General features: G+C 47.2%; 1 protein-coding gene across 4 annotated transcripts in view; it reads right to left on the bottom strand.

Annotated features, from left to right (window-relative positions):
- The window catches only part of LDLRAD4 (low density lipoprotein receptor class A domain containing 4), a 314,408-nt gene that overhangs the window by 87,268 nt on the left and 200,499 nt on the right, over positions 1-26,641 (bottom strand). For 3 of the 4 annotated variants that reach the window (XM_078687499.1, XM_078687501.1, XM_078687500.1), the window contains exon 2: positions 14,639-15,117. The exons of the other annotated variant lie outside the window; for it this stretch is intronic. In XM_078687499.1, coding sequence (XP_078543625.1) covers positions 14,639-14,705 — 67 coding nt within the window. In that variant the 5' untranslated portion in view covers positions 14,706-15,117. The remainder of the gene's footprint in view (positions 1-14,638; positions 15,118-26,641) is intronic. 4 annotated transcript variants of the gene reach the window in all.

The raw sequence follows: 26,641 nt of genomic DNA, 5'->3' as shown, positions 1-26,641 counted from the left end.
TCCACCAGAAGATCTTCCGTAGCATGCGTAGGATGTTGAAGCACGCCGAGGAGACGTTGTTGACTTGCCTGGTCATGGAGAGGGAGGAGTCCAGGATGAAGCCCAGGTTGCGTGCATGGTCTGTTGGTTTGGGTGCGGTGCCCAGGGCGGGAGGCCACCAGGAGTTGTCCCAGGTGGAGGGTGAAGAGCCCAGGATGAGGACCTCCGTCTTGTCGGAGTTCAGTTTCAGGCGGCTGGTCGTCATCCACTCGGCTACCTCTTTCATCCCTTCGTGCAGGTCGGCTCTGGCGGCGGCTGGGTCGTTGGTCAGGGAGAGGATCAGCTGGGTGTCGTCGGCGTAGGAGATTATGCTGAGGTTGTGTTGGCGTGCGATGGCCGCGAGGGGGCTCATGTAGACGTTGAAGAGGGTTAACATTTACCAATGTATCACATAAAAATATCTTTGAATACACTCATTTAACTCAATGGTTGTATAGTTTGAAATACAAATATAGAGTCAGTGCTGAGGGACCATTAGCTTGCCCAACTTCAATACAAGGACCTGCCACAATCACTTAAACCACTCTAATGTGCAGCAAAAAGAGCGCTTGCAAGTGCAAAAGTACGAGTTACTTACCTTCGGTAACAATGTATCTGGTAGAGACGATTCTAGCCGCAGATTCCTTCACGTAGAATTATCCCCAGGCGTGACACTGGATCCGGAACCTTTTTGCCACAGCATCCCTGCGTGCCGGGGTCGGGGCGACACCACGCGCCTCCGCCCAGGCGTCGTCCGCGTATGTGACGTCAGCGAGGTCAAATAAGACCCACCCCGGCGCGCCTACGTCAGTTTTCTTCGGAGAGGTTTTCCGCACCACAACGCGGAGCCACCAGACAAAAAACTGGGGGAGCATGGGAAGTGTGCGAAAGAGTAGAAAAAAAAGAGAGAGTGGAGGCAAAATACACCATAAGGAACAGTGCAACACTGCAGTGTCCAAAGGCAGGGGCAGAAGAGAAAACAGCAGAGCCCTGAGCAGCCACCCTGCCAGTACATAGACAGCCTGAGACAAGGAATATGCGTAAAAAGTCATGATACATGTAACAGGCCCACTACCCCATCCAGAAACAAGGAAGGGGAGCCAGTCCCAAGACAGAAAGGAACACAAACCTCCAAGCCACCCCAGCATAGAGGGCAATCACCCACAAGGAACAAGGGCAAGGCCTGGCCAGATGACCCCTATTCGGAGGTTAGCAGAGGGGCCAGGACCCTCAGCAGCAAGAGGAAGGGGAGCGAGGACAGATTGAAGGCAACCCCCCCCCCCCCCAAACCTGGAATAGCCAGAGCAGCGGGGCACAGGAGCACCGTAACCCTATCCTCCAAGGAACCAAGAGGAGGAATGAACCGCAACCAGACAAAGCCACCCGTCATGAACAAAAGAAGGTACTTACAGGAGACGCAGCCCCCCCCCGGGAGGAGAGTACCAAAGACTAACCCAAGGGTTCTCGCAGAACGGGGAGGAAGTGTGGGCCGTGAAGAAATCTGCGGCTAGAATCGTCTCTACGAGATACATAGTTACCAAAGGTAAGTAACTCGTACATCTGATAGAGACTACTAGCCGCAGATTCCTTCACGTAGAATAGATACCCTAGAAATACCCACGGGGAAGGAGGGTCTCCGAAAGGACGCCACCAGCCTGGACAGAACAGAAGGTCCCACAGGGGACCAGATCTGCGGGCCAGAAGAGAAACTTCATTGCCGCCAGGCAAGAGGAACCCCCACAAGGAGAACACCACCGACTCCACAGGGTGTAGGAGGAAGAAGAAGACTGAAGAGGCATATATCCACACAGCAGACGAACCAAGGGCAAGGTTAGAGAGGCCCGAGCACCTCACTCCCTTACAAGGCAACAGAGCTTCCATCCAATGCCAAGACAGGAAGAGTAAGAAGAAGAAGCCCAGAGGGCCCTAGGAAATGAGGTAAAGGAAGGCGGGCCCCCAGCAGATAGAAGCAAACAGGCCAGCCAGAACAGCGCCAACAGTCATAAGCAGCCAGAAGCAAGAAGAACAGCCTGGGCCCCAGAAAGACCAGGCAGTCTACGCCTGACAAGGGAGCACTTGGAATCGCCCCAGCCCTCAGGACAGGGGCAGGAAGGTGAGAAAATGCCCGACCACACCACTATGAGGGGCCGCGCACATAACCTCAAGAAGCAAAAGCAACATACAGAAACGCCATGGAGAACCGGCACCCGAAGGAGACCAGAACTCACTAGAAGAGCGCAAGCTACATAACAGCTACCACTACCCCACATAGGGTACATTAAGTCCCAAGACATAGGAACCCTCTTTGGAAGAACTTCCGCAGCAGAGGAAAACACAAAAGGGCCACGAGGAAAAACACCCCCACAGAAGGCTTGACAAGCAGCCCAAGCACAGCAGAAGCCCTAATCTCAGGGCCAAGTCTGCGCAACAACTACAGCAAAACACACACATAGTCAACAAAGGGCCGTCCAGCAGCCAACAATGCCAAAGTCCCAAAGGAGGACTCAATGGCCAGAAAACACAATCCACAGTCAGAACAAGCGGCCTAAGAAGGCCCAGAACCAGCCCAACTCAGCAGTCACTCAGGAGGGGAAGGAGGACAAGGAGGATAAGGAGGATAAGGAGGAGGACGGAGCCCTGCCAGGAACCTTTGGATGGCAGAGTCAGCCAGGGCATGGAACAAAAGGCTGCCTTCAAACGGAAGATCAATGAGCCGCTCCCTAATATTTTCAGGGAACACGCCATACCGAAGCCAAGCATGGCGACGAAGGGCGACTGAGAAAGCCATGGTCCGGCCCAGCACCTCCGAGATGTCCAGAGCAGAGCGGAGAATAAATGCCGCTAGCTCCCAGCCATCCAAAGCATGATGCCGTAAGTCCACCTGGACAGTCTCTTGGGAGGCTGCGGACCCCAGAGACTCAGCCTAATCCCACAAACAAGAGGAGGCCCTACCCAATACACACAAGGTGTTAAGGGCCCGCAGCCAAGAGTCCAGCCAGCGGCCCTCCCGGGACGGCGGAGTCAACAGTGGAGGCAGGGAGGGAAAGGCGGTCCGCAAAAGCCGAATGGCAGCAGAAGGGTGGAGGGAAAGGAATGCCGGGTCACGCGGCGCCGGAAGGTGTCAGTGCAGAAGGTGCTGGGGCACCGGATCAAGGACGCCTTCAAGCCCCCATCAGGGAAGAATGGAGCAAACTCTCAAAGGGAAGTAAGAGTTCCCTCCCACCAGAGCGCTGGTGGAGAACCTCCAAGAGATGGTCCCCCGGAACGTGAGCAACCGGGTCACCGATGCACAGAATGCCCACAGCCGTGGACACCGCGTGAGCAAAGACCACACCCGCCTCCGTAGGGGCCCACAGTGGAGAAAGCAGCTCCTCCGTGGGTGACGGCTGCAAACTGAGGCGGCTGTCCCCGAAGCCAAGCAGAACGGGCAAGCGCCAGAACTGGAAGTCAGAAGGAGCCGAAGAATGAGGGAACTGCCGCTCCTCCAATGAACACCTCTGCCTCAGAAAGGGCGGGGAGCCGCCCTTAGACGACGCCGGTGAAAAAGATACCACACGGCGACCAGTCTCCGGGGAGGACGACACCAATATACAGCCTGCCTCCGGAGAAGGAGCGTCCGAAGACTAATCCGCAGCATGACCCCTGCGCAGAGCCGTAGAGTCCGACGCCTGAGGCAGGACACCGACACCATCCAGCGTCTCTAGACAGGGTCCCTCAAAGTCACACACCGCCCGGAGTGGAGCCGGAGCCGAACTGGCCCCAGGGCAGTGCCGGAACGATGCGGACTCAAACTCCGCCGACGCAGCCGCCTGCGTGGAGTAACGAGAAAGGCCTGGGGAGTGACACGAAGCCCTCCGCGGCCCAGAATGTAGCGGAGGTCGCCCAGCAACCCATGTGGCAGCGCCAGGGAAGATTCAACCTCCGACTCGCCCTCTGACGAGGCAGCCGCCTGTGGGGAGGGACGAGAGGGGCCCGGAGAGGGACGAGGGGTCCCCACCCAGCCTCAACCCAGAGCGGGACAAGGAGGGTCCACCGACCCCTGTGGTTCCGCATGGTCCAGCCGCTGCCGGCGCTGTAGCAGCGTCACCTCGGCATTAGACAGTACCACCTTGTCAAAGGACCGAGAGGGGCTCGGGTATGCGACAGAGCCCCAGCGACCTCCCGCGACCCCACAGGGACCCCCGCGGGAGTTTGTGGCAAGGCAGAGGCGCCGTGGTCTGAAGGAGGGACCCCCGAGGGGCCGCACCCCAACAGTACCACATCCTCCAAGCCTGGATTGCAGCCAGTTTCATTCGGCGCTCCCGCCGCAACTTCGGCTTCAACTGTTGGCACGCCTCACAATTAGTGGTGCCGTGATCCTCCCCCAAACACCACATACAAATGAGGTGAGGGTCGCCCACACGACGTGCAAGTCTTGAAGCCCGAAGGCATTCGCACACTGTTCCACCAAAAGAAGAGACAATGGTAAGAAAAAAGGGCCCCAAACAGGCCCGTAGCAAGGACCGGATCCACGCTGCACGCGGAAAAGAAAAAAACTGACGTAGGCGCGCCGGGGTGGGTCTTATGTGACCTCGCTGACATCACGTACGCGGACGACGCCTGGGCAGAGTCGCGTGGAGTCTGTGGCAAAAAGTTTCCGGATTCAGTCTCATGCCTGGGGATATTTCTACGTGAAGAAATCAGTGGCTAGTAGTCTCTATCCAATATAAAAATACATACACATACATATATTGTCATGTGATCAAGGCCCATGAGGGCTGAAACGCGTAATGGCTGACGGGTTTTGTAACAAGGATTGAAGGCAGTGGTGAAATATATATATATATATATATATATATATATATAAATATATATATATATACATACATATATATAGATATATATCTATATCTATATCTATATATATATATATATATATCTCCATCCATATATATATATCCATATCTATCCCTCATGTGGATTATAGTGAGAAGAAGCGAGCTACTCCAAGGTAGAGTTTTACAAAGTTCGTAGTTAAATGGCACAGAAACAAAAACGGCACGTTTTAATCGCTCACGGGGTCTTGGTCATATGACCAGGTTCAAAGTGCAGGGATACAAGTAACCACAGCGTCACATAGGAAGTGACATCATGGCACATGATATCGCAGGAAGTGATATCACATGTTCAGCAGGTCTATAATTTGAGAATAAGATTAAACAATTGAAGCTGCTCAGTACTTAAGCCTGTGACTTGAGGTCCCTATCTGGGGGAATTAACAGCCGAACGAGGACGAAGTTTAGTGTACAACTATATTAATCAAGCCACTACGTGCTGCAAGCTAGGCATACTAAACCTGGCACCATGAACAAAAGCATAGTTTATGCATTGTAAAAGAAAACATACTGGAAGCTGCAACTGAATATCAAAACTATAAAATGTATATATGCTACCTAGGAGACCACCTTTAAATATACTGACAATTTTAATACACTTCGACCATGATAAAAATAAAAATGCAAGCTGCACACTACAGTTTCAGCAAGATACTCTGCACATCTGTTAATGCAGACATTATAGGCCATGCTATTTTGCCACAGGATGTTTGACCATGGAAAACTAGTAATTAGTGAGACCACTCATATCATTGAAAGACATCAATTAAAAAATGCCCATGCGCCTACATATCTTTTATTGTGCTGGGCTATAGGAGCTACCTTTGTAGACGGAGTATCATCCGCATGACGATGAGCAATCAACCCCTGTTGATATATGGCATTTGATTCAAAGCGGCAGAGGAGGGCCCATGAGGTTCATAAACATTCATGAGGAAAGGCATCCGATACCCAAAGCAGTTTCGTATAAGTGACATTATCAAGTTCATTTTGCAGAAACCCCTTTCGCAGTCATATGAAATGTGTTTATAGCCCTCAAAACAGGTTGCAGTTGATCTGGAATGTCAGTACCACCATTATCAAAATAATCTCGGAACCCTTTAAATAGGAGTTCATAATTAAGAGAGAATCTCTAGAACGCGTTTTGCAGTTTCTCCTCACATTCATACCCTGGGTTCTCTATGTCGTTTGGCCACTTGTGTGGGTTGATAACCTCTATGTCTGATGTAAGCGGTTCAAATTCATCTGTCCGAGTTGAATTGACAGACCTATTGCTTGCACACTGTGCATACAACCTAGAGCGCAGGTTATCTGCCAGATTTTTATAAAGACTGGGGAAGGTTTGTTACCTGGTCCTGTGAGCCCGCACAGCCGATTGTCACTCCTCTAAATAAGCCACACTCAATAGCTTGTTCAGCCTCCTTCCTGGTTGACCGTGGGAGCTCCTTAAGCTTTTCAATTGCCCTTATTGAACAAATGAGGAGCTTGTAAAGTTACTTCATCCCTTTGCAGTGCTTCTGACAGTGTTCCAACTTAATGAATAACATCTGCAACACCAGCTACATTCAGCAAACAATCAGATGTCAGGATTTTATTCAGCCCGCTGAAAGTAGAACGATGTTTGGCACCACAAGAAGTGCTTAAGCTGGACTGAAAAAAATGCTATGATGGGGTGGGTTTACTCTCACACTGCTCGTATTGCCCTGTTGCTAGAAGCAATCCACCAAACTGAAAATACTTGCCCAATTTTCAGAATTGCAGTTTCTAACTCTTTCACACATGCAGAGAGTTCCTGCTGATTTTTGGGAGACTTGTGGTCCCGGCATACAGTTTTTCAAAAAAATGGACACAAGGTGCGCAGGGCCTGGTACTGTATCAACTGTGTCCGCTACACTGAGCTCAAGCTGGTGGCATAAACAGTGCCATTTTACAAGGCTAGGTTATTTTGAACATAGCCTCTCCAAAACACCAGAGTTTCTCCCAAGCATTACACTGGCACCACCACTGTACATCCTCATCCAATTGTCTGCAAGGAACTTGTTGCAAAATCCATGTTTCTCAAGACATTTCTACTATGAAAACTCAATGCACTCTGCTTCTCCCCTAGTCAATTCAAGTCAGGGAAAAGGTGAGGGGCTTTTTTCCATTGTTTGCAGCATGGACATATATAATTAAAACGGTCATGGAAGAGTGGATTTTTGGCTCCTCAATATAAACAGATCATTGGTTTGATACCCATGCAAAGCTTTCTCAGCATTCCATTAGCCATGCAATCGGTTATCTGTGCTGCAGTATATTCGCTGTAGAGCATTGAGCCTATATCAGCCTCATAAGCAAACTGTAAGGCTACTAGACCTGAAAAGGGGTGATTACGTTTGCACAAAAGTAAAGAGTGAAAAAAACCTTAACTGTTGAAGCATGGCAATCCATCTGTTGCTCCAGGATAGTTGACCGCAGTACCTCCTTTTTGGATGCAGCTTGGACATCACATGCTTTAGAATGCGCTTCAGAAAGTTTATGCTTACGAGTTATTTTCCTGCAGGGAGGTTAACTGGCTAGCTTTTGTAGGGCCAGATGCAGCAAAGCTCCCAGTGATCCATTCTCTAGACACCCTCACATCTTGTGATGCTGACATTCTGAGCAGCTTAACCTCACTGCATATGCTGCAACCAAGGTAGTCATTTTCACTGCTTAGCCATGGATACAGGTTTGTAGTGGTAATAGAATTAAAAATAGAGGCAGTCACAAAATGCCCTTTAAAAAAAGAAAACTCCCCTCAATTAGCAATTATTGGTCTTTAAATTTACCCTTGTGATATTGCTCATTTAATTTTCCATATAATGTATGAACGTTAAATTACAAGGGGTTGTGGTCATAAATGAACCAAACATTTTCTGGCAAGGAGTACCAGTACTTTTCCCCTCTCTTGGCTACCACTGATACAGCCTCCACGCTAAGGAGGAAAGCCAAGGTTTCCTGTCTGGCAACAGCTGGTTGAGCTGCTTCCTGGTGATCAGGGCGTGCATTGGACCAGACATGGCCCTCCTGTGTTGAAGGATGGACTGTGGTAGGTTTGAGCAGGGCAAGGTAAAGGGGTTTCAGGCGTGCACGTAAGGCAGGGGGCTCTGTTGAACAGGATGGGTCCTAGATAACATCTGCAAGCTGTGGCACCAATAAAATACTACACATTAGGTAATTGTAAGCATTTTCGTATTTGAATGAAAGGTGGAATCCTGCAGCCATGGTCATTCTTTCCTTCGAAGCGATTGAGGCATTCCATAGATATCAATCTTGAGCACCAAAATATTAATATTTGAAGAGTATGAAGTGATTTTGGATGTTGACTGAACAGCAGGTTGCCATGAATTAAATTTAGATCAGATTCCAAGAAACAACTGTGGTGCCCAATATACAGAATAAATAAGATAGACTGGAAATCTTGCTATCATAGCAGGTGAAAGGGTGTTAACATAAGTACTGGGGCGAAGTAGGGTACGAATCAGAGTATTAATGATTATCAGTAAGTAATTAATACACAATATCATCATCCCCATTCCTTACTCAATGAGGGCATACATAATTGGCAATGGTTAGCCATACTTTTTCTTGGTAAGAAAATAATGTGGAAAGAGTCCTATTGCATCTGCTTAAGAACAGGGCAGCCACCATTTCAACTTGCTGCTTGCAGAGGCAAATGGTGGCACGTGCCTTACTCCAAGCCTGGGGTTAATATTCAGAATCCTCATACCACTACCAATGAAGAAAACCATAACTGAGGCTGACGAGCCAACAAATCAACAGAGAGAGCAAAGCCAGACTAGAGCCAGGGCTCTAGCTTGTGTCCAAGGGGTTGTGCATTAGGCAAGCTGTGAAAACGTTTAGCAAGGAAATCATACAGCACATGTCAAAATAGGCCAATGCCTTTTTAAAGTTGAAAAAGCATTTCTGTAACCTGCTTAATCCCTTACACTTGTAAATCAGATAATATCACTGCATTGAGACCTCTGAAAAGTGATCATTTTTAAACCCGAACTTAGAAACATCCCTGTCCTCCTGCCCCGACGACAATTTCACTAGGGAACTAAGAGGAAAGTCAACTGGAAAAGTTCTGCATGATGCGCAAAGGAGAATTGGTCACCAGCGAAGCAAAAGATGCTGTTCGAAAGCTATGCCATGCAATTGTAAAGTGCAGCTACACAAAATGGGCTGAAATTATTCACATGCAATGTAGGTATGGTGTGATTCAGTTAGGATGGTCTTCCATGACGCAAAGTGAAGGGATGACGGTGCATAACTCAAATACATGTAAATAGCTGCCAATTTTTCAGGATGCTTATATGTGAAATTTCCATGGTTTCCGTGTACTGAGACATTCAACGATCAAATGAGAGACACTTACAGTGACACTTTCCAATCCGTAAAACCAAGCTACAAAGTGATTGGAAAACAACAAATATCCGAAATTGCACCCTTTTAAGCAATGAGAAGGTCTACAATATTTTGAAACTGCTGCAGAACACCCAAAATAAAAAGTCGCTAGCCTACTACCCCTTACTGTCCCATCTAGGATCAAAATTAACAAAATCGTCATAAACAGGTATTTTTTCCCTGTCCATATACGTTACCAGTAAATCTAAGGAGGGATCTCTTAAAGTTTGTTCTGGAGCTGCCTCAAACTGATAATTAAAGTAAATAAAGACAAAAAAGCCATTCAAAAAATGAATACAGATTGGTATATGTAAAGTTCTGTTTAAGTATTATGTCTGGACCTTTACAGGATGCTGAAACATGAATATGGCAGCCTTAATCTCTGTCTCAAAGTACAACATACCAGATATTTTTGTTGCCCTCTGTAGGACCATTACACCAACTACTACTACAATAGCAAACCACTATATAACCAAATTCACAATTACACAAAAATAGCTCATTCTCGTTACAGGACTTTATTGCCTCAAGGCCAACTTACAACAGAAACAGGACTATGCTCACCATCGGAGGATCGACCACAAGTGCTGGTATACACAATTACTTACGTGTGCAGACTCAAGATTGTGTCCTCAACGCTGATATATTGTGCTGGTGGTGGTGAATCGGTGTCTAAGGCTCTGTAGGCAGCCTAGATGCAGCACTCTTTGAGCTCTGTGTACTGTTTTGAGTCAGTCGACCTGGAATTCCTATAATTTACTAAACAGCCTGGGGGCAATCTGCCTAGGGGTGAGGGGCTGTGGGGGGAGGGGGTGGGGGGAATGCTGAGTCAGCTAGAGCCTGCTGCAACTGGACATTCTGAAGCGTCCAACATGTATGTGACCCCCGACCCCCATGGAGTGCTGACCCAGATATGTATGTTCTCTCTGGGACCGGTCTGTCGCTTTTATCTTTTTTATTACCCCAGCATTTCTTTTTAATCACTCTACAAACTTTAGATGCAAACACACTCCCTCTTGAAGCACAAGTATAAGGCTGAGGCAGAAGGCTACAGGCCCAATCCCCCCTCTAGGAGAGATGGGGAAATTTCTAATGTGGCCATGGTGGCTGGGTGACAGCAATCAGCCTGGAGGGAGGGGAAGAGCTCTGGGTCGGATGGCCTAGGGTCTGGCAGGACTTCCCAAACCTCCTGCTAGCCTCAGTGCCAGTGAGCTCAAACTCCTCCACCGGTCGTGCTGAAACAAGGGGTCACTCTGGCAGCAGCGGGGTTGACCTTGAGTGGAAACAGCGGGGCCAGCACTTTGCGGGAATTTGGAAAACTACTACATTGGAACTCCGCACCAGGTGCCCCCGGATCCACGTGAGGAGTCTTGAGTGGGAGGGCGAGGCTCGACGATATCTTGATCCGGGTCAGGTCACAAAAGGAAAAGACCCAAAGGAGGAGAGCCCGAAAGATAAAGGTCAATGCAGCTCAAGGGCGGGTCTGCATAGCTGCACACACGCCCATCCAGTGAATTTTGATAGGACCACTGATTGGGCTCAGACTCCCAGGGTCTACTGGGAAGCAGCCTGGCAAGGTCATGGGGTGGTGGAGGCAGGTTCAAAGATCAAGGGAGAGAGGTCATAGGTAGCACTTTGGCACGCTACACAAGATTGACAGCCCTGTAGTGTGGAGATGGGCAGACAAATCAACAGCATCAGAAGAAATGTGCAGGGGGCATGGTGACAGACAGTCGAAGAAATTTCCAGATTCAGCCACAAATACCAGGATATGCTTGGTGCACTCTTGTTAGAGGGACCAGCTTTAGAGCAGGGTGGACGGCATTCACCCTGTAAAAATAGTGGGGAACGCCGCCCACCCGCATGCACCTACGACCAGTGCCCTGGTTTAAATTAAGAAAACCAAGCACAAGAAGTTCTAATCAAAGGCCGAGCATGCGATTTTTTCCAACTTTGCAACCCGCAGAGGTTCTTAAAGAGAGGCACTTGAGCAGAAGAGAGTTGAGCTTGCATCGTTGCACTCACTGCTGGAGATGCCAGTGGCTCTCACAACAGAGCAGTAAAACAATCAAAAACGCTATGCAGACCCTCAAAGCATCATGCAAAAGGTAGGCTTTATAAGCAGCACTATTACTAGTATCTGTGTAACAGTGCACTTACCTATCTGCAAGCAGCAAGTGTAGTTTTAGGGCACAGACTCAAACCTGGGACTGGTACATGTAGGAGTAGGGAGTCACTTTGAGAAGCCGGGGCTTTCACATGGGATCGAATCCGGGAGTTTCAGACTGGGTCAGTATGAATTAATACATCCGACGGTGCGCTCTCCAGGAAAATTGAATTGCCTATGGAAAATGGCAGAGCTTTGGCAGAAAAGATCATTCAGAAAACGGGATAAAGTGTTTTCGCCAAGGATTACACAACCTGATAAACAGTGGAAGCTCGGATTTAAAGCATAGTATCCTGCTCTTAAGCAAGGAGGCTTTGTGGCTTGAACATAACCTCCTCCCAAGAACTCCTTCTAAAAAATGACTCATGTCAACCCATAGATTTCATATGTAACGCTCTTCAGAAGCAGTTTGAAAGTTCACAGAATGATCGATGGAATGGGTCCATTTTGCATTGTTCATTCAGAATTTTTCGCTTTTAATATATGCATTTTGGGAAGTAAATGACTATTTCAGCACGTTAAACTTTTAATTATTTTCTAAAAACCGGTCACTTTCACATGTGAACAAAACCGATTCGCTAAAATACAAACATGTGAAAGAATTTAATTGGCCTATTTTTATTGATAGGATCCAAACGCCTCAAATTGTCTGCAATTTGCGTGTTGCTCTCGATGCCAATAAGCAAATGAGTCGACAGGTAATCAGCATCACAAAAATGCAATCTGCCAAATATTTCCATCAACCACTCAAACTTGTTTTACCTCAAAGGATTGCCTGTAGCTTGCCAATTTTTGTTTCCACAATTCGCTGTTGCAACTGAATGCAAGAGGGTATCAATACCAAGAGTATAGATAAACGTCAAAGAGTCCAAATTATACTACTTGCCTCATGCCTAGTGCGAGGCGCACTAGCCATATTACTCTGGCTTTGAGGTCTATTTTGGTTCCCAATCAAACAAAAGGTAAAATGTAAGACCATCCCAATTTGTGCAGAAGGTCCTTCATGGTTAGGATCCTTCCTACTTCAATTTGGCACTAACCAAACGTCTAAGGCCAGCCTCCCAGAACTGCTTTGCATTCGTGGTGGATCATTCCACGCTCAAGGCTCTTCCCACTACTTTTTAGGGCCAGAGGCACGGAGTTCCAAAGAAAATTTCCTAAAACAAAATTCAGTAACTAGTCGACGACTCATATCTTCATACACTTTTAGTGTGCTTCCGTGGTAATATTCAGCTTTAAAAAACCATCTTGCATCATGGGATTACCGGATTCAGATGATTATCAGTTTACCAACTTCTTACAACCTCCAACCCCATTAAAATGTTGTGAAGGAGCCTCCGGGATAAACAAAAACAATTGCAAGCTATGTTTAGACCTGGGTTTTACTCAGTCTTAAATTAAGCAACGCCTCTTGTCTGGTGCATATCAATTGTTCTTTTTCGCAAACAAACATTCTCAATAGATAATTCCATCCACATCAAAGTAAATTTTCTATTCAGAAGAGTCAAAACCTGTCCAGAAAGGTGGAACAATACCATAACAAAATTGTAGGAAACATTCACTTTGAATGTGTGCTGTGTTCCCATATATATGAACAGCAAAAGCGTCAAGGGGTGGTAAGGACACTACTTAGAACATCCTCACACCCTTCAAAGCCAAGGTTTAAGGGATCTGCTGAAATCCAAGTGGTTTCAGTGACACCCACTTCTCGCCTTTTCCCTTCAACCTACCCACCCCCTTTGTTTGTCCTGGGATGGCCCGAAGGTTCCTCTCCAGTGATAGATCCTAGGAAGAACCCCATCCACCACCAATGACGACTCACAGAGGAGGGAAAGGCTACATTTTGTGGAGCGATTGTACTTCCTCTAACAGTCTCAACTCCAGAAGCTACACAAAGTATGGGTAAAGCAAATTAAACCTTTGAAGGGGGGCAAAGGCAACATTTCAAAACAGACCTGGTGAGGGGGAAAAAAGAGAACCACTCAACCCATCAAGTGTTTGTGCTCGTGCTGGCAGACAATTCCAGAGCTTTCCATTCTACCAGCCTTGGGCTGCAATAAGAGGAAACCAGAAGGATTACTCATGCTAAAGAGCTAGCCAGGCTTAAGGATGACACATGGAGCAACCCCACCCAACATGCAGCACTCATTAGCATCCACAGTCTCAGAAGGGCCTTGTACTCATGTATTCCAAGCCCTGGTGGCATGGTGACATGGGATCCTCAAAAGGGGTTTCACCCCTGAAGGTGGACATACACATACAATAACAGACTTCAAAGCCTTCTCCGAGATGAGGTACGGTTTGAGGCGCGTGGGTAGTGATTTGAAAGGATGGAGTAGATTGTGCAAACACTGGTGATAGAGGGTACTGCATGCAGATTAGCCAGTTCATTCTAAAATAGAAAAGACGAGATGGTCTACAATATTCACTGATGAAACTGGAAGGGCCATTGGTGAAAGTTACTGGGCCACTGAGTATTAGTAAAACTGAACGGACACAGCACACTGGTAAAATGGGCAAAGTCACTGTGCACTGGAAGAATTCCAAGGGCCATTTTGATGGACATGCCAAGTTTGAGCACCTGTCGCTTTAAAGTCTGTTTATTACATAAAGATGTAACCGGTGGCATAAACAGGCATGCACCGGTTAAACTGAAGCAGGTTACGTTTGTGCATGTGACTGCGCCTAAATGGTGGAGATGGGGATAAGGAGCATGAACTGATGAAACGGAATGTTGCACACAATAGTCAACTTGGGTTCAGCTACAACAGGCTCTGGTGATTCGAAGAAAAACAGAACACTGGTGAAAAGAGTACCGCGGTTCTGCTTGCTTGTAAATACCTTACAGGGCACACACAGCCGTGTACAACGTAGTGAAGTCAGATACAGGAAAAACATTGGAGACAGTGGGAAAAGTAGGCAGAACCACAAGAAAATGACAGTTAATAAAACACAGAATCGCTGGTTCTAACACACATTCATTCTGCTCTACTACAGACAGACACACCACTGATGATATTACCTTATTTGAGCAATTAGCAATGGCTAAAGCGGAGTACAATACTGCAAATATCACCCAGCACAAGCCAAGAGCAGCTGCAAGCTGTAACGGGAAAGAAGAGAAGAACAGGAAAAGAAGCTAGCCACGTACCTTTCCCCAACAAGTCCTTCAGCTGCGCATCCTTGAGTGTGGTGCTGTTGAGCCGGTTACTGGACATACTCCTCTGCTCTGGGGAGGGGTGTGCGCGCCCGTGAGCCCCATCAGCCTCGGCCAGCCGGGGGTCTGGCCTCAGGGGGCGGCTGGCCGCGGGCTGCTTTCCTCGGTCCTCGGAGCCCGGCCTCAGCACTGCAGGGGTTCCCGGCCATGAGCCGCCATGGGCGAGGAGGGGTTTATTTATCCTCGGCTGAGGCGCTGCCCTGTTCCAGATCCCAGGCAATCAAAGCGAACAGGGGGGAATAAAAGTGACGCAGGAACGAGCTGAGAGACAACTCCAGTTGAATTATCCATTCAGACCCATGCTGTCAACAAGTCCAAAGAGGAAAAAAAATGAAGTGTGGGGAGGAGGCAAGACACTCCCCGGCCAGACGTTCTCCTCGGCTCCGACCCGTCCTGGCGGCCACTCCAGATTACTGCGTTAAACAAAAAGAGTAAAGCGTTAACAAAGCGCCCAGATCCTGAGAAACGCGCCGCGCAGCGCCGACGCCTGCCCTCCCGCGCCAGAGGCGCTTGACACTCGAGGATGCCTCTTAATTCTTCCGCATTTCTGATACAGCATGATGTGCGTCATTCCAAGCCCCAAACACTCTCCTCACTACTTTAGTCAAGACCGTCTGAGGCGCTCCCGCGCGCCCTCCCCTCCCCTCCCTCCCCGCGCTCTCCTCCAGCTCTCTGCCAAAAGTCTCCAGTTGCTGGCAGTGGCTCACACATGCTCTTTTGAGTAAAGTCTGCATTGGAAACTGTCGATGTCATCCTGTCGAACGCGCACTGGGAAACAGTTCGGCTCTGTGTTGTTTTCTCCAGCGCCTCTCCACAGCTACGGTGACGCGGGTGCGGGCATCATCCCGCAGGAATGGCGCGGGCTGCGGTGGGGAGAGGACAGATGATGCAGTCCCTGTACCTTTCTTTATTTTAGCTGCCTCTTTGAAGGGGAAAGGGTTCTCTGTGAACCCTCACAACTCAAATCGAGGGGCATCAGTGATTACACCGATACAAATGCAATGCAAATCATAACCATCACTAGCCCAAGCAGTCTGCCGTATGACATTTAATGAATCCTCCTGACAAAAGCTGTGTGATCGTGGGCAGTACTGCCTCCCTGTTCTCGGCCGTCAACGTTAATGTTTAGGATTCTCTCGAAAGACCTCGTTTTAGTTTGCACTGCTTCATTGCCCAAGTCACATTTATATTAGAAGTCTTAACTCAGTGGGCTGTTATAAATGTTTTTCTTGCATACTTGCAGAAAGGTCTGCAAACCACAAATCACTCCAAGACACAGCCTTGAACATATTTAGGATCCCACAAAGTATACATGTGCCAATGGACAAACTACTTTCAAGATAACTGAGCCTCTGGAAAAAGCACAACCTATAAGAGGTCAAGATGTATATTTGTGCAAGAAAAAGGTTTGAAAAAGAAGCAGGGTGTCCTGGCAATCTACGTGGCATTGCAAGGGATCTACCACCCCACGTTGGCTTAAAGGTGAGAAATTAGAAGGAATACACACAAATCTTGGACCGTAGAGGTACACGTTAATATGGTCAGACAAGTAAGAGAAGGTAGTCATCCCTTGTTTTGAATTTGCCAACAATGTGAATGCCAGGCCTCTGATCCAAGTACCAATCTATGTTCTGTTCCTCTTGTCTGATCTGGGGCCCTTTAGAGTAGAGGGTTAGACTAATGACAGGTGATCTCACTCACACGCCTTTGAACAAAGACAAGTTCCGAAGATAGAGGGCACTGAGCTAAAACCTTTCTACAAGTGTTATTGTTTTTTATCTACTTAATAGTATGGAAACAGGAGGAGTTACACTGGAACAAAACGTAGGTACTACTACAAAGTCAAAGCCAGAAAGCTACTTTCCTGCATGAAATCTCAAGGTCCTAGGATGAATTATTTCTGTGTTTGTGCAAACAAGCCGCCTTGAATGAACATTCCGACACGTCTCGGGTGGGTACTGGACCATGGGTAGTTATGGAAAGTTTGCCCCTGGAATACTGACTATTTGCAGAAATGTAAAAGGGATCAATCCTAGTTAACAAGTGGTATACGTGCCTTTAATCCGGATTCATGGGCTCTCTAGCTAGTGGTCACATACTCCTGAAACTTCACACTAACCCATTCCAATGTATTACTTTGTAGACATTTTATTTTCCTGCCACATTTCCTGTGTGCTTTTAGTAACCACTACAGTTAAAACTCAGACTTTTTTGTATCCTAGTTTGAATGTAATTAGTTGGAGAGTGTGAAGTATAGGTTTAGAAAGGTGGGGGGCGGAGGGTGTGGTAGAGTCGTTATAGGATTCCTCTGCATTATCAGGACCAGAAACAGACTATATTGTGCTGTTGGGTTCCTGAATCTCTAACAACTATGGTAAACAAATGCATTCCAGGCCCCTACCCAACAAAAGTACGTCTCAAAAAGCAGAACTAAAAATAAGGTGGAGGATTACCGTGGGGTCACTGAAATAATCATCAGCAAAAGAAATAGCGAACATAAAAAAGGAACTGTCAACCAAAAACACCACAAGAAGCAAACACAGACTCCATGATCAGCAAGGAGCTCAAAACATCCGAGGACCGTGTGGCAGAAGAGCAGCCGGTAAGCAATAGGTGAGCAACACAAATCATTAAAGGAAATATAGGTTACTGTATTTAAATACAATTATCAATAACAGCGCCACATTTTATTATAACATGTTATAAGCTCCTTTGTTATAGGTGTGCGAGGGGAGGCACTGGAAACACCAGACTTCACATTTAAATAAAAAAAAAATCATCACCAAGTAAATCAAGACTGCTCAGCTCCCTCTCAAAAAAGTAAGACCAATTCCTCCAGAAGCACCAAGTAAATCAAGACTGCTCAGCTCCCTCTCAAAAAAGTAAGACCAATTCCTCCAGAAGCACCAAGTAAATCAAGACTGCTCAGCTCCCTCTCAAAAAAGTAAGAGTAATTCCTCCAGAAGACCATATTGGAACGACTTACAAGCCCTTGTCCTCTCCTGCCTAGTTGGAGGCAAAGTTCTGCTCAACAACCTCTGAAATACAAACAACCTCTGAAATGCCATCTTGGTACTCCGGGGAAAGGCATCTTACACACAGTTGAACATCTCATGTGTTTAGTGTGGAGGTAATGTGATCACATTTCCATGAAGGAGCTACAATGACTTACCCCTTGTAACCAAAATCCTCTGTAAAACCAGCTGGATGACCTTAAATGCCATTAGAAACGAGAATCAAATCAACTAACCTACTAAGACTTACTGCTCCATGCAAGGAACAGAGGATCCCAGAAGCCTGGAAACAAAAAAGGAGCAAGGGAAAAAAAAGAAAAAGAATAAAAAAAAACACACAGCAACACAAAACAGCCCTTTTTAAACTACACAAGCAAGAACCTCAAACAGGAGAAACACCCAATCCCTACCGCTATTTACAAAGAAACGGACAATGGATATTTTCAAGTAGCACTACCTTGACACACTGGAACGTCAATGCCGTCCGCCCCAGTGTCAGCTATATTGGACCCTGTGTTCTCGTCCTTTTTCAGTGCTCGGGTTCTCCCTAGGTAGGTTCAGGCTCTGTAGGTACCATTACTTACATACCAGTAGGATATATTATCAGAATAGCTCTTGTGCAGCCGGACCATCAAATCGTGGAATTCTGATAAGGAACTGTACTTTCAATTTCTCAAAACGTTTGCCGTTATCTGCCCTAAACCTTCCATAGATGATTTAGAGCTGGTCAGTCCCCCCCTCCCCCTTAGCTGCTCCTATCAAGAGTTTCAGGTTACCCGAACCTAAATATCTAATTTTAAACCTCAACTTTAGTGACCACCAATGACATCTTTGGTGTAATATGGGGCAGTAGAGTTCCTAAATTGGTCTTCCAAGCTGTCAATTTAGACGGGGTGTCACCTTTAACCCCTTAAAAGAGTTCTTGTCTGGAGAAACCTTTCTATAGTTTTGGGGTGAAGTAGATGCATCCACTGGTAAGGCATGAAGTCCCACATGTAAACTAAAACCAGTGACGACCCTTCGTGTAAGCCAGCAAAGTGGATCATTTTATTTAACAATCACCTCTATATGCAGGTCTCAATTTAAACACAACTTTCTATCCTTCTGAGATTGGTACATTGTGTATTATTAAACAGGATGAATATCAGCATCTGTTATTAACAGTGCATGTGAATGGCAGCAGTGAAATATGAACTCTAAAACAAAATTACCTCTGACACCATAGATCAAGCAACCATTATTCTCTCCCAAAAGATTTTTTAATTATCCTTGGGGTATAATTATATATACTGTCCGATTTTTCACATTTATTTTACAAAACATTCATGCCTGTCGCTAAGAAAACTAGACACAGTTATCTTGCCTTCTCTTAGCTCTTCTCTAGATATGTACACGTAAAACATACAATCAACGCAATGTGCCCAATGATTATTTACAGTGCAAAAAAGCTTTAAAACATACAGTGCGTTATTCACAAAATTAATAATGAATCAAACAATAAAGCTCAGGTACATGTAACATCCTAAAAGATTACATCAGGTGAAGAAGACTGGTCCTGTTTCAATCTATCACCAAGGGATGAAACAAAGGAGTGTTACTGTTTTTCTTATCCTGGAGTTATGTTTTCGTGGCCAAGAGAGAGGTCAAAGATGGAGATTAGAACTCAAGAATAGAGCCCCTTGTCTGGGTTCAATTTTGTCCAATTAAAGGACCCTGTTTCAACTTGGTTCTATTATGGGCCTCTCTTGAGTAGAACCCCCCTCAGCAGTGAAATATGAAGCACCATAGGAAAAAACATTCCTTATTTTTGGACTATTAAAGTTCATAATATTTATCTTAATTATGAACACAATGAGAACATTAGAACAAGTTCAGGGAGAGAAACGAGTGTGATCCCCTTCGAAATGGCTTTATTTACTTTTACACGACAATGAAAAGCTTTGTATGAAAGCTTAACTTAAGGTGGAGTGAAGCCCACAGAGAACCAACAAAGTCAGTCCATCCCCTACGTCTCTCCAGATATTCCTGCGGTCAAACAAAAAGTGGGAGGTAGAACGGAAGATTTCATTGCCAGAGTAGCCCTCCGAGCAGTTTCTCTCTCTGGAATTACACAGGCCCTTTAGGAGCAGGACATGTACATTGCCCCGATAATTCTCTCGAAGGAGTGTAAACCTGGTGCAATCAGGCCGGCTGGCTTTAAAATGCAAAAATACAACTTAACCCATAAGAACCCTGCTGCTGCCCTTCTGGCAAATTAAGCATACAAGTAGGAGCCCCAATAAAGGACTTTGAAGAGCCAGTTCAAGAAAACAAAGAGGTCTCCTGAATGTGTAGTAGACTGGCAGTTTTTCGAGCTAAGGCTAAACTGATGTACTGATGAAGGGCTGCTGGCCCATCTAGCTGTTGACCTTTTCTGCGCAGATGCCTGCCAGTCAGCTTGCAAGCCCAAAGAGTCCATATATATAAACCCATGGTGCCAAGAAGGCATCTCTACTCGCTACCAGAGGAGGGGTGCCCAAAATCAACATAAAGCTTCAATTAGGTGGAGCAATGATTGTGCCTGGCAGGACACTTCCTCTTTGTGTTCATGTGTATTAATTTCAACCCAGTGAAAACCCCTCCCTGCCCATCCTTACCACCTCCTGGCACCCTTTAAATAGGGAGACCAGGTAGGTTTACCGGATCAGGACTAAGGCTGGATGAGAAGATACTCATCTTAGTCTTGACCTCTCCAAGATATAGGTTACACCTTCCTGAAGCCATCATACATTAGCACAATTACATAAAATGTGCTGAAAGACAAATGTCTGAAAGAAGGTCCCACGCTGGAGGAAAAAACCAACAGCATCGAAAACGCCTCCGGAGTCCAAAAGAACTCTAGGATCAGAACAGTAGAGGTTCAGGAGAAGAGAGAGGAGGCTTCAATGGCGCAGGAGGAGAAAAAGGTGCATCCAGGAAGAAAAGCACAGGAAGCTTCATTTAAAAGAATATATTAGTGTAACAGTACTATAAAACCAAAACACAGAGAACAGAGACAACAGAAGAAATGAAAGGTGTTGAACCTGCTGAAAAACACTGGACTGCGCTGTGACGCAGACAAAATATGGCTCATATTCCGCCTATTATTGGAGGCAAGGCAGGAAACGGGAATGAAAGTCGTAACATGATAGCTGGCATGGCATGATGGGTCTACTATAAGATTAATGATGAATCATTCTCCAACTTAGATTGGGAATAGTTGGCAAGATACAATTCATGACCTGGACTACCTTTTACAGAACCTTTTGACAAACATTTGAAAGACTAAGCTACTTTCAGTGCTGCCTTGAGCAAGGTCTGTATCCAGCCTGCCCACCAAGCAAACAGTCCATGGACCGCCATCACCCAAGAGAAGTGACAGCGCCACTTGCAATCCTCAAGCTCCAAGCAGTGTCACCAGAGAAAAAAGAAACCGCAAGACCACGACTCATAGAAAGGAAACCGGTCCGGTGTCTACCAGCTCCATGACCAGGTAAGCAATATGTGAAGCAGTAAACGTTGGCACCGGTCAAACAAACAGGCCAACAGGGCTCCTATGACCCTTTAAGCCAGGTACATTGAGCGGGAGCTTAAAGAAATTCAATACTACTGTGTTAATGTCTTGAATAAAGTTTGTTAAAGGCCAGCTTTATTATATTGTGTTTGGATTCTAACTTTATTAATGTTTCTGATCAACTAGCGATCATGAAGTCAAGTCAAAAATTTGTATAGCGCACTACTCATCCAGAGGGTCTCAAGGCGCTTGAAAGGGGGGGGGGTGTTCGTTACTTATCAAATAGCCAAGTTTTGAGTTGTTTTCTGAAGGAGAGGTGGTTCTGTGTAAGGCGGAGGTGGGAGGGGAGAGAGTTCCAGGTTTTGGCCGCTAAGTAGGAGAAGGAGCTTCCTCCCATGGTGGCTCTTCGGATGCGTGGAATCGTGGCGAGGGCTAGATTGGACGATCGTAGTTGGCGGGTGGGGGTGTAAAAGGTCAGGCGCGTGTTGAGGTATTTTGGTCCCAGGTCGTGGAGGGCTTCGTGTGCGTGGGTGAGGAGACGGAACGTTATTCTCTTGTTGACTGGGAGCCAGTGAAGGTCTCTCAGGTGACCGCATATGTGATTGTGGCGGGGTATGTCTAGGATGAGTCGGGCGGAGGCGTTCTGAATGCGTTGGAGTTTATTCTGTAATTTGGCTGTGGTTCCGGCGTAGAGAGTGTTTCCGTAGTCCAGTCGGCTTGTGACAAGAGCTTGGGTGACCGTCTTTCTTGTTTCGGTGGGGATCCAGCGGAAGAGGGGAGAGGGGTTGGCCTAACGGCTAAGGCGCTCGACCTCGGACCTGGGGATCTGGGTTAGAGTCTCGGTAACGACGCCAAAAAAAAACCCCCTGTGATTCTGGGCAAATCACTTAATCTCCCCGTGCCTAAAAAAAAAAATGAAAGTGTGTCCTCATGTAACGTAACTGGTGCTATGTAAAGCGCTCTGATAACTGATTCGGTTCGGTTCTAGTTCGCGCTATATAAAACTCTGCAAAAAAAAATAAAAAAAAAAAAAAATAAAAAAAAAAAATCGATCTTTCTGAGCATACGTAAGATGTTAAAGCATGATGATGAGACGGCGTTGACTTGTCTGGTCATCGAGAGGGAGGAGTCTAGAATGAATCCCAGGTTGCGAGCATGGTCCGTTGGTTTGGGTGCGCTGCCCAGGGCCGGTGGCCACCATGAGTCGTCCCATGCGGAGGGGGATGATCCTAGGATGAGGACTTCCGTCTTGTCAGAATTCAGTTTTAAGCGGCTGTTCTTCATCCATTCGGCAATGTCTTTCATCCCTTCGTGTAGGTTAGTTTTAGCTGTGTTTGGGTCTTTGGTGAGGGAGAGGATCAGCTGGGTGTCGTCGGCGTAGGAGATGATGTTGAGGTTGTGCTGGCGTGCGATGGATGCGAGGGGGCTCAAGTAGACGTTGAAGAGGGTGAGGCTGAGCGATGATCCTTGTGGTACGCCGCAGATGACTTCGGTGGCCTCTGACCTGAAAGGGGGAGGCGGACTATCTGGGTTCTTCCAGCGAGAAACGAGATGATCCAGTCCAGTGCTTTTCCTTGTATCCCGACGTTTGAGGCGTTGTACAAGGGTACTATGACAGACCGTGTCAAACGCTGCGGAGAGGTCCAGGAGGATGAGGGCAGCTGTTTCCCCGTTGTCGAGAAGTGTTCGGATGTCGTCTGTAGCTGCGATAAGGGCGGTCTCGGTGCTGTGTTTGGCTCAGAAGCCGGACTGTGAGGGGTCGAGGGAGCCGTTAGATTCGAGGAAGGCTGCGAGCTGATTGTTGACGGTCTTCTCTATGACCTTGGCAGGGAAAGGGAGGAGCGAGAGGGGGCGGTAGTTCTTAATTTCAGTCGGGTCTGCTGTGGGTTTCTTCAGTAGAGCACCGAGTTCGGCATGTTTCCAGCTTTCTGGGAAGATAGCGGTGTTGAGGGAGCAGTTGATGATATCTCGGAGATGGGGTGCGATGATGGAGTCGCCTTGTTGAAAATGTGGTGGGGGCATGGGTCGGTTGGTGATCCGGAGTGTATGGAGTTCATCAAGCGGATGGTGTCTTCAGTGCTGATTGGGTCCCAGGCGCCAAGGGTGGTGGTGGTGGGGGGCTTCAGTTCGGTGGTGGTGAGGGGGGTGGTCTGGTCGCCAAAGCTGTTATGTATGTCAGCGATTTTGCTGTGGAAGAATGAGGCTAGAGAGTTGCAGAGGTCTCGAGAGGGAGTGATGTCGTTAGAGCCGGCGCTGGGATTGGTTAGCTCTTTGACGAGGCTGAAGAGTTCCTTGCTGTTGTGGGCTTTGTTGTCGAGTCGATCCTTGAATGCTAATTTCTTGGTGGATCGGATCAGCTGGTGGTGTTTGCGGGTGGCGTCCTTGAGGGTGGTCATCTTGTCTGTGGTTGGGTTTTTTCGCCAGGCTCTCGAGGGTGCGGCTGTTCTTTTTAGAGTTCTTGAGGTCGTCATTGAACCAGGAGGCTTTTTTGCTACCTGGTTTGTTGTGATGGTTTTTCAAAGGTGCTTATTCGTCGGCGCAGTGGGTGATCCATTGTGCGAGATTAATGGCTGCTTGGTTTGGGTCCGATGGTTTGGTGGGAAGGTTTTGGTTTAGCGATGTGGTGAGCTGGTCGGTGGTAATTTTGTTCCAGTTTCTGCGTGGGACTTGTTGTGGGTGGTGGTGGGTTGTGGTCTTTCTGAAGTTGAAGTGGATGCAGCTGTGGTCCGTCCAGTGGAGTCCTGTGGCGTGAATGAAGGAGATATGTTTGCTGGAGGAGAAGATTGGGTCGAGCGTGTGTCCGGCGTGGTGGGTGGGGGTGTTTACCAGTTGTAGAGTCCGAGATTGGCGAGGTTATCCAGCAGGGTGGTGGTGTTGCTGTCGTTATTCTTTTCCAGGTGGAAGTTGAGGTCCCCTAGGAGAATGTAGTCCTCGGAGGGGAGGGCGTGTGGGCTGATAAAGTCAGTGATCTCTTCGCTGAATTGTGTGCGGGGTCCTGGTGGTCTGTAGATGAGGGTGCCTCTTAGTGTGGTCTTGGGGTCGGTGTGTATCTGGAAGTGGAGGTGTCGTCGGAGCTGGTCGTGATGCGGATGGTGTTCTTGTGGACGATGGCGATGCCTCCTCCTGTTCGGTTGATGCGGTCCTTTCGGATGATCTTGTAGCCATCCGGGATGGCTATGGCGTTGTCGGACGCTGATGCGGTATTCATCCAGGTTTCTGTAAGAAAGGCGACGTCCGGCGTTGTGGTGTCCAGTAGGTTCCATAGTTCAATGGCGTGTCTGTGGACCGAGCGGGTGTTAAGCAGGATGCATTTCAGGTGGTTATTGTCGGAGTTCTGTTTGGCGTTAGTGGGCGTAGTGTAGGTCTTGATGCAGCAGAACTTGCAGGATTGGCAGGTGAAGGGTCCATGGGTGCGTCCTGGGGCGGCTTGGTGGCAGTCGGCCGGTGTTGAGTGCAGAGAGGGTTGCGGCGTCGTAAGTTAGGCGGGAGGAGTTGGTTTGGCGGGGGCCAGGGGGTCTGGCGCTGGGCGCGGACGGGCTTACCTTTGGCGCGCCTTCGGCGCGCATGGGGCGCGACCGCTGCGCGTGAACGCTTCGCTTGCGTGCATCGGTCATAAATGGATCGTGGAGGGGGTGGAGCAAGGGAGGAGCAGCTGGGAGGTGGGAGCAGGGTTACGAGGTCTGGGGATGCCGGAGGGCTACTGGAGAGGGGCCGTGGGGGAGCAGGAGAGGCCCAACAAATGGCACGAAAACAATGCAGGACGGGATCCGGGGGCACAATCTGGCACAGACACCCAAAGCGGCGATACCAGGCAAAGCGGAGCAATATTATGTAATTAAATGGGCAAATCAAAACAACTTATTTGCAATGGCAGGCGCAGCAATGAGCACAATATTATATGACGAAATAGGCAAATCAAAACAACTTATTTGCAATAGCAGGCGCAGCAATGAGCACAACGATACCAGGCAGCCCAGGAGGGAGCAATGTGGACACCAGGCAGCCACGAACACCAGGCGGCTCAGGAGCGAGGTGGAGCGACCGGTTCTGACCAGGTCAGGACGGTCACAGCTCCTTGATGCACGTTCCTTTCCTTATGCGTTTCATATAATGAACATTATAGCAGGAGTTCTAATTGGTCTTTGATGTATGTATGAATGTATGTATGTTTATGGTAGTTCTATAGTGGCAACCTAGCCAAAAGTAGCAAGAGCACTGTATATGGTCAAACAAGCAGAAAGTCAACAAGTGTTTTGCGAGGTAGCTGGGGTATGAACAGTTGATTCAGTGTGATGTAGTGCTCTCTAAAGTAGTGACTCTTCAACTGCTTACTACATCGGAGCAGCTTTGATTCATACAAAAGAGAAAGGTAACCTTAAACACTTGATTTCGTAGACATAGGGTTAACGATCATTTTAGTGATCACAAAAAGTATATTCAAGTCAAATTTGTGCACCTATTGTTACTTTGTATTTATTGTTGATACTCTGTTTTCATTATATTTTATGCAGTTTGGTTGACCGGTAATTAAATATAGACTTAAAAAGGTATTAAGATTTTTCCTTTAACAAAAAACAATTTTAGCGTAACAATTCACCTTTGTTGTGATTGAGAATAGATGGAGGAGAAGTTATTACAGTCTTCACACTAACTCATGATCTAGGCCTAGACTGCTTTGCCCAACAACTAGGGGACTAAGGATTCTCAGGGTCCGCAGCTTCTCATCTCAGACCAGATTCACAACATTCTGATCAGAAGGGAAAACATGCAATATCGCATTTGATATTGCTAGGTGACCCCTACAACTTCACAGATCTAGGGAAAAGCCTCACACTGGGAAACTGAATCCTAGATACACAAAACCGATTACAAGTTAGACCACTACCGCCCCCCCACTCCAAAATCCAGGAAACCCCCAAAAGCCAGGCATGGTCCCCAAAACTAGGTAAACCTCGGACAAAAGTAACAAGCATTTACAATGCAATGGTTTTGCCTTTGTTAAAGTTAGAGCTATTGGCATTGCTCTTGACATTATTTTTATTTATGTTTTTTTAAACATAAATAAATGGCATTGTCATTTACAATGGCAATAGCTTAATCTCTCGCAAATGACACACACAAACACCCACAGAGAGCCCCCCCCCCCACACACACACACACAGAGCCCTGCACCTCTTCTATGTCACATGTAGTGGTAGAGAAGGAAAACTTCTAGGCAACAACGGAAAGTGTGGCCTGTTAGTTCCTTTTGCACAGACAGTCCTGCACTGTGCTTTCATGGTTGGAGTGGCAACACTGAAACAGGCATTAGCAAAGCCAAGAAGTCTGGCTGACAGAATTTAAGTTTTGTCAATGCTGCTTTTATTTTGTCACGGTTTTTGTAAAGCTTTA

The sequence above is a fragment of the Lissotriton helveticus genome, chromosome 4_1 (genome assembly GCF_964261635.1).
Source record: "Lissotriton helveticus chromosome 4_1, aLisHel1.1, whole genome shotgun sequence".
NCBI lineage: Eukaryota > Metazoa > Chordata > Amphibia > Caudata > Salamandridae > Lissotriton > Lissotriton helveticus.
Note: the sequence above shows the minus strand (reverse complement) of the source record. Positions and strands in the feature narration are given on the sequence as shown.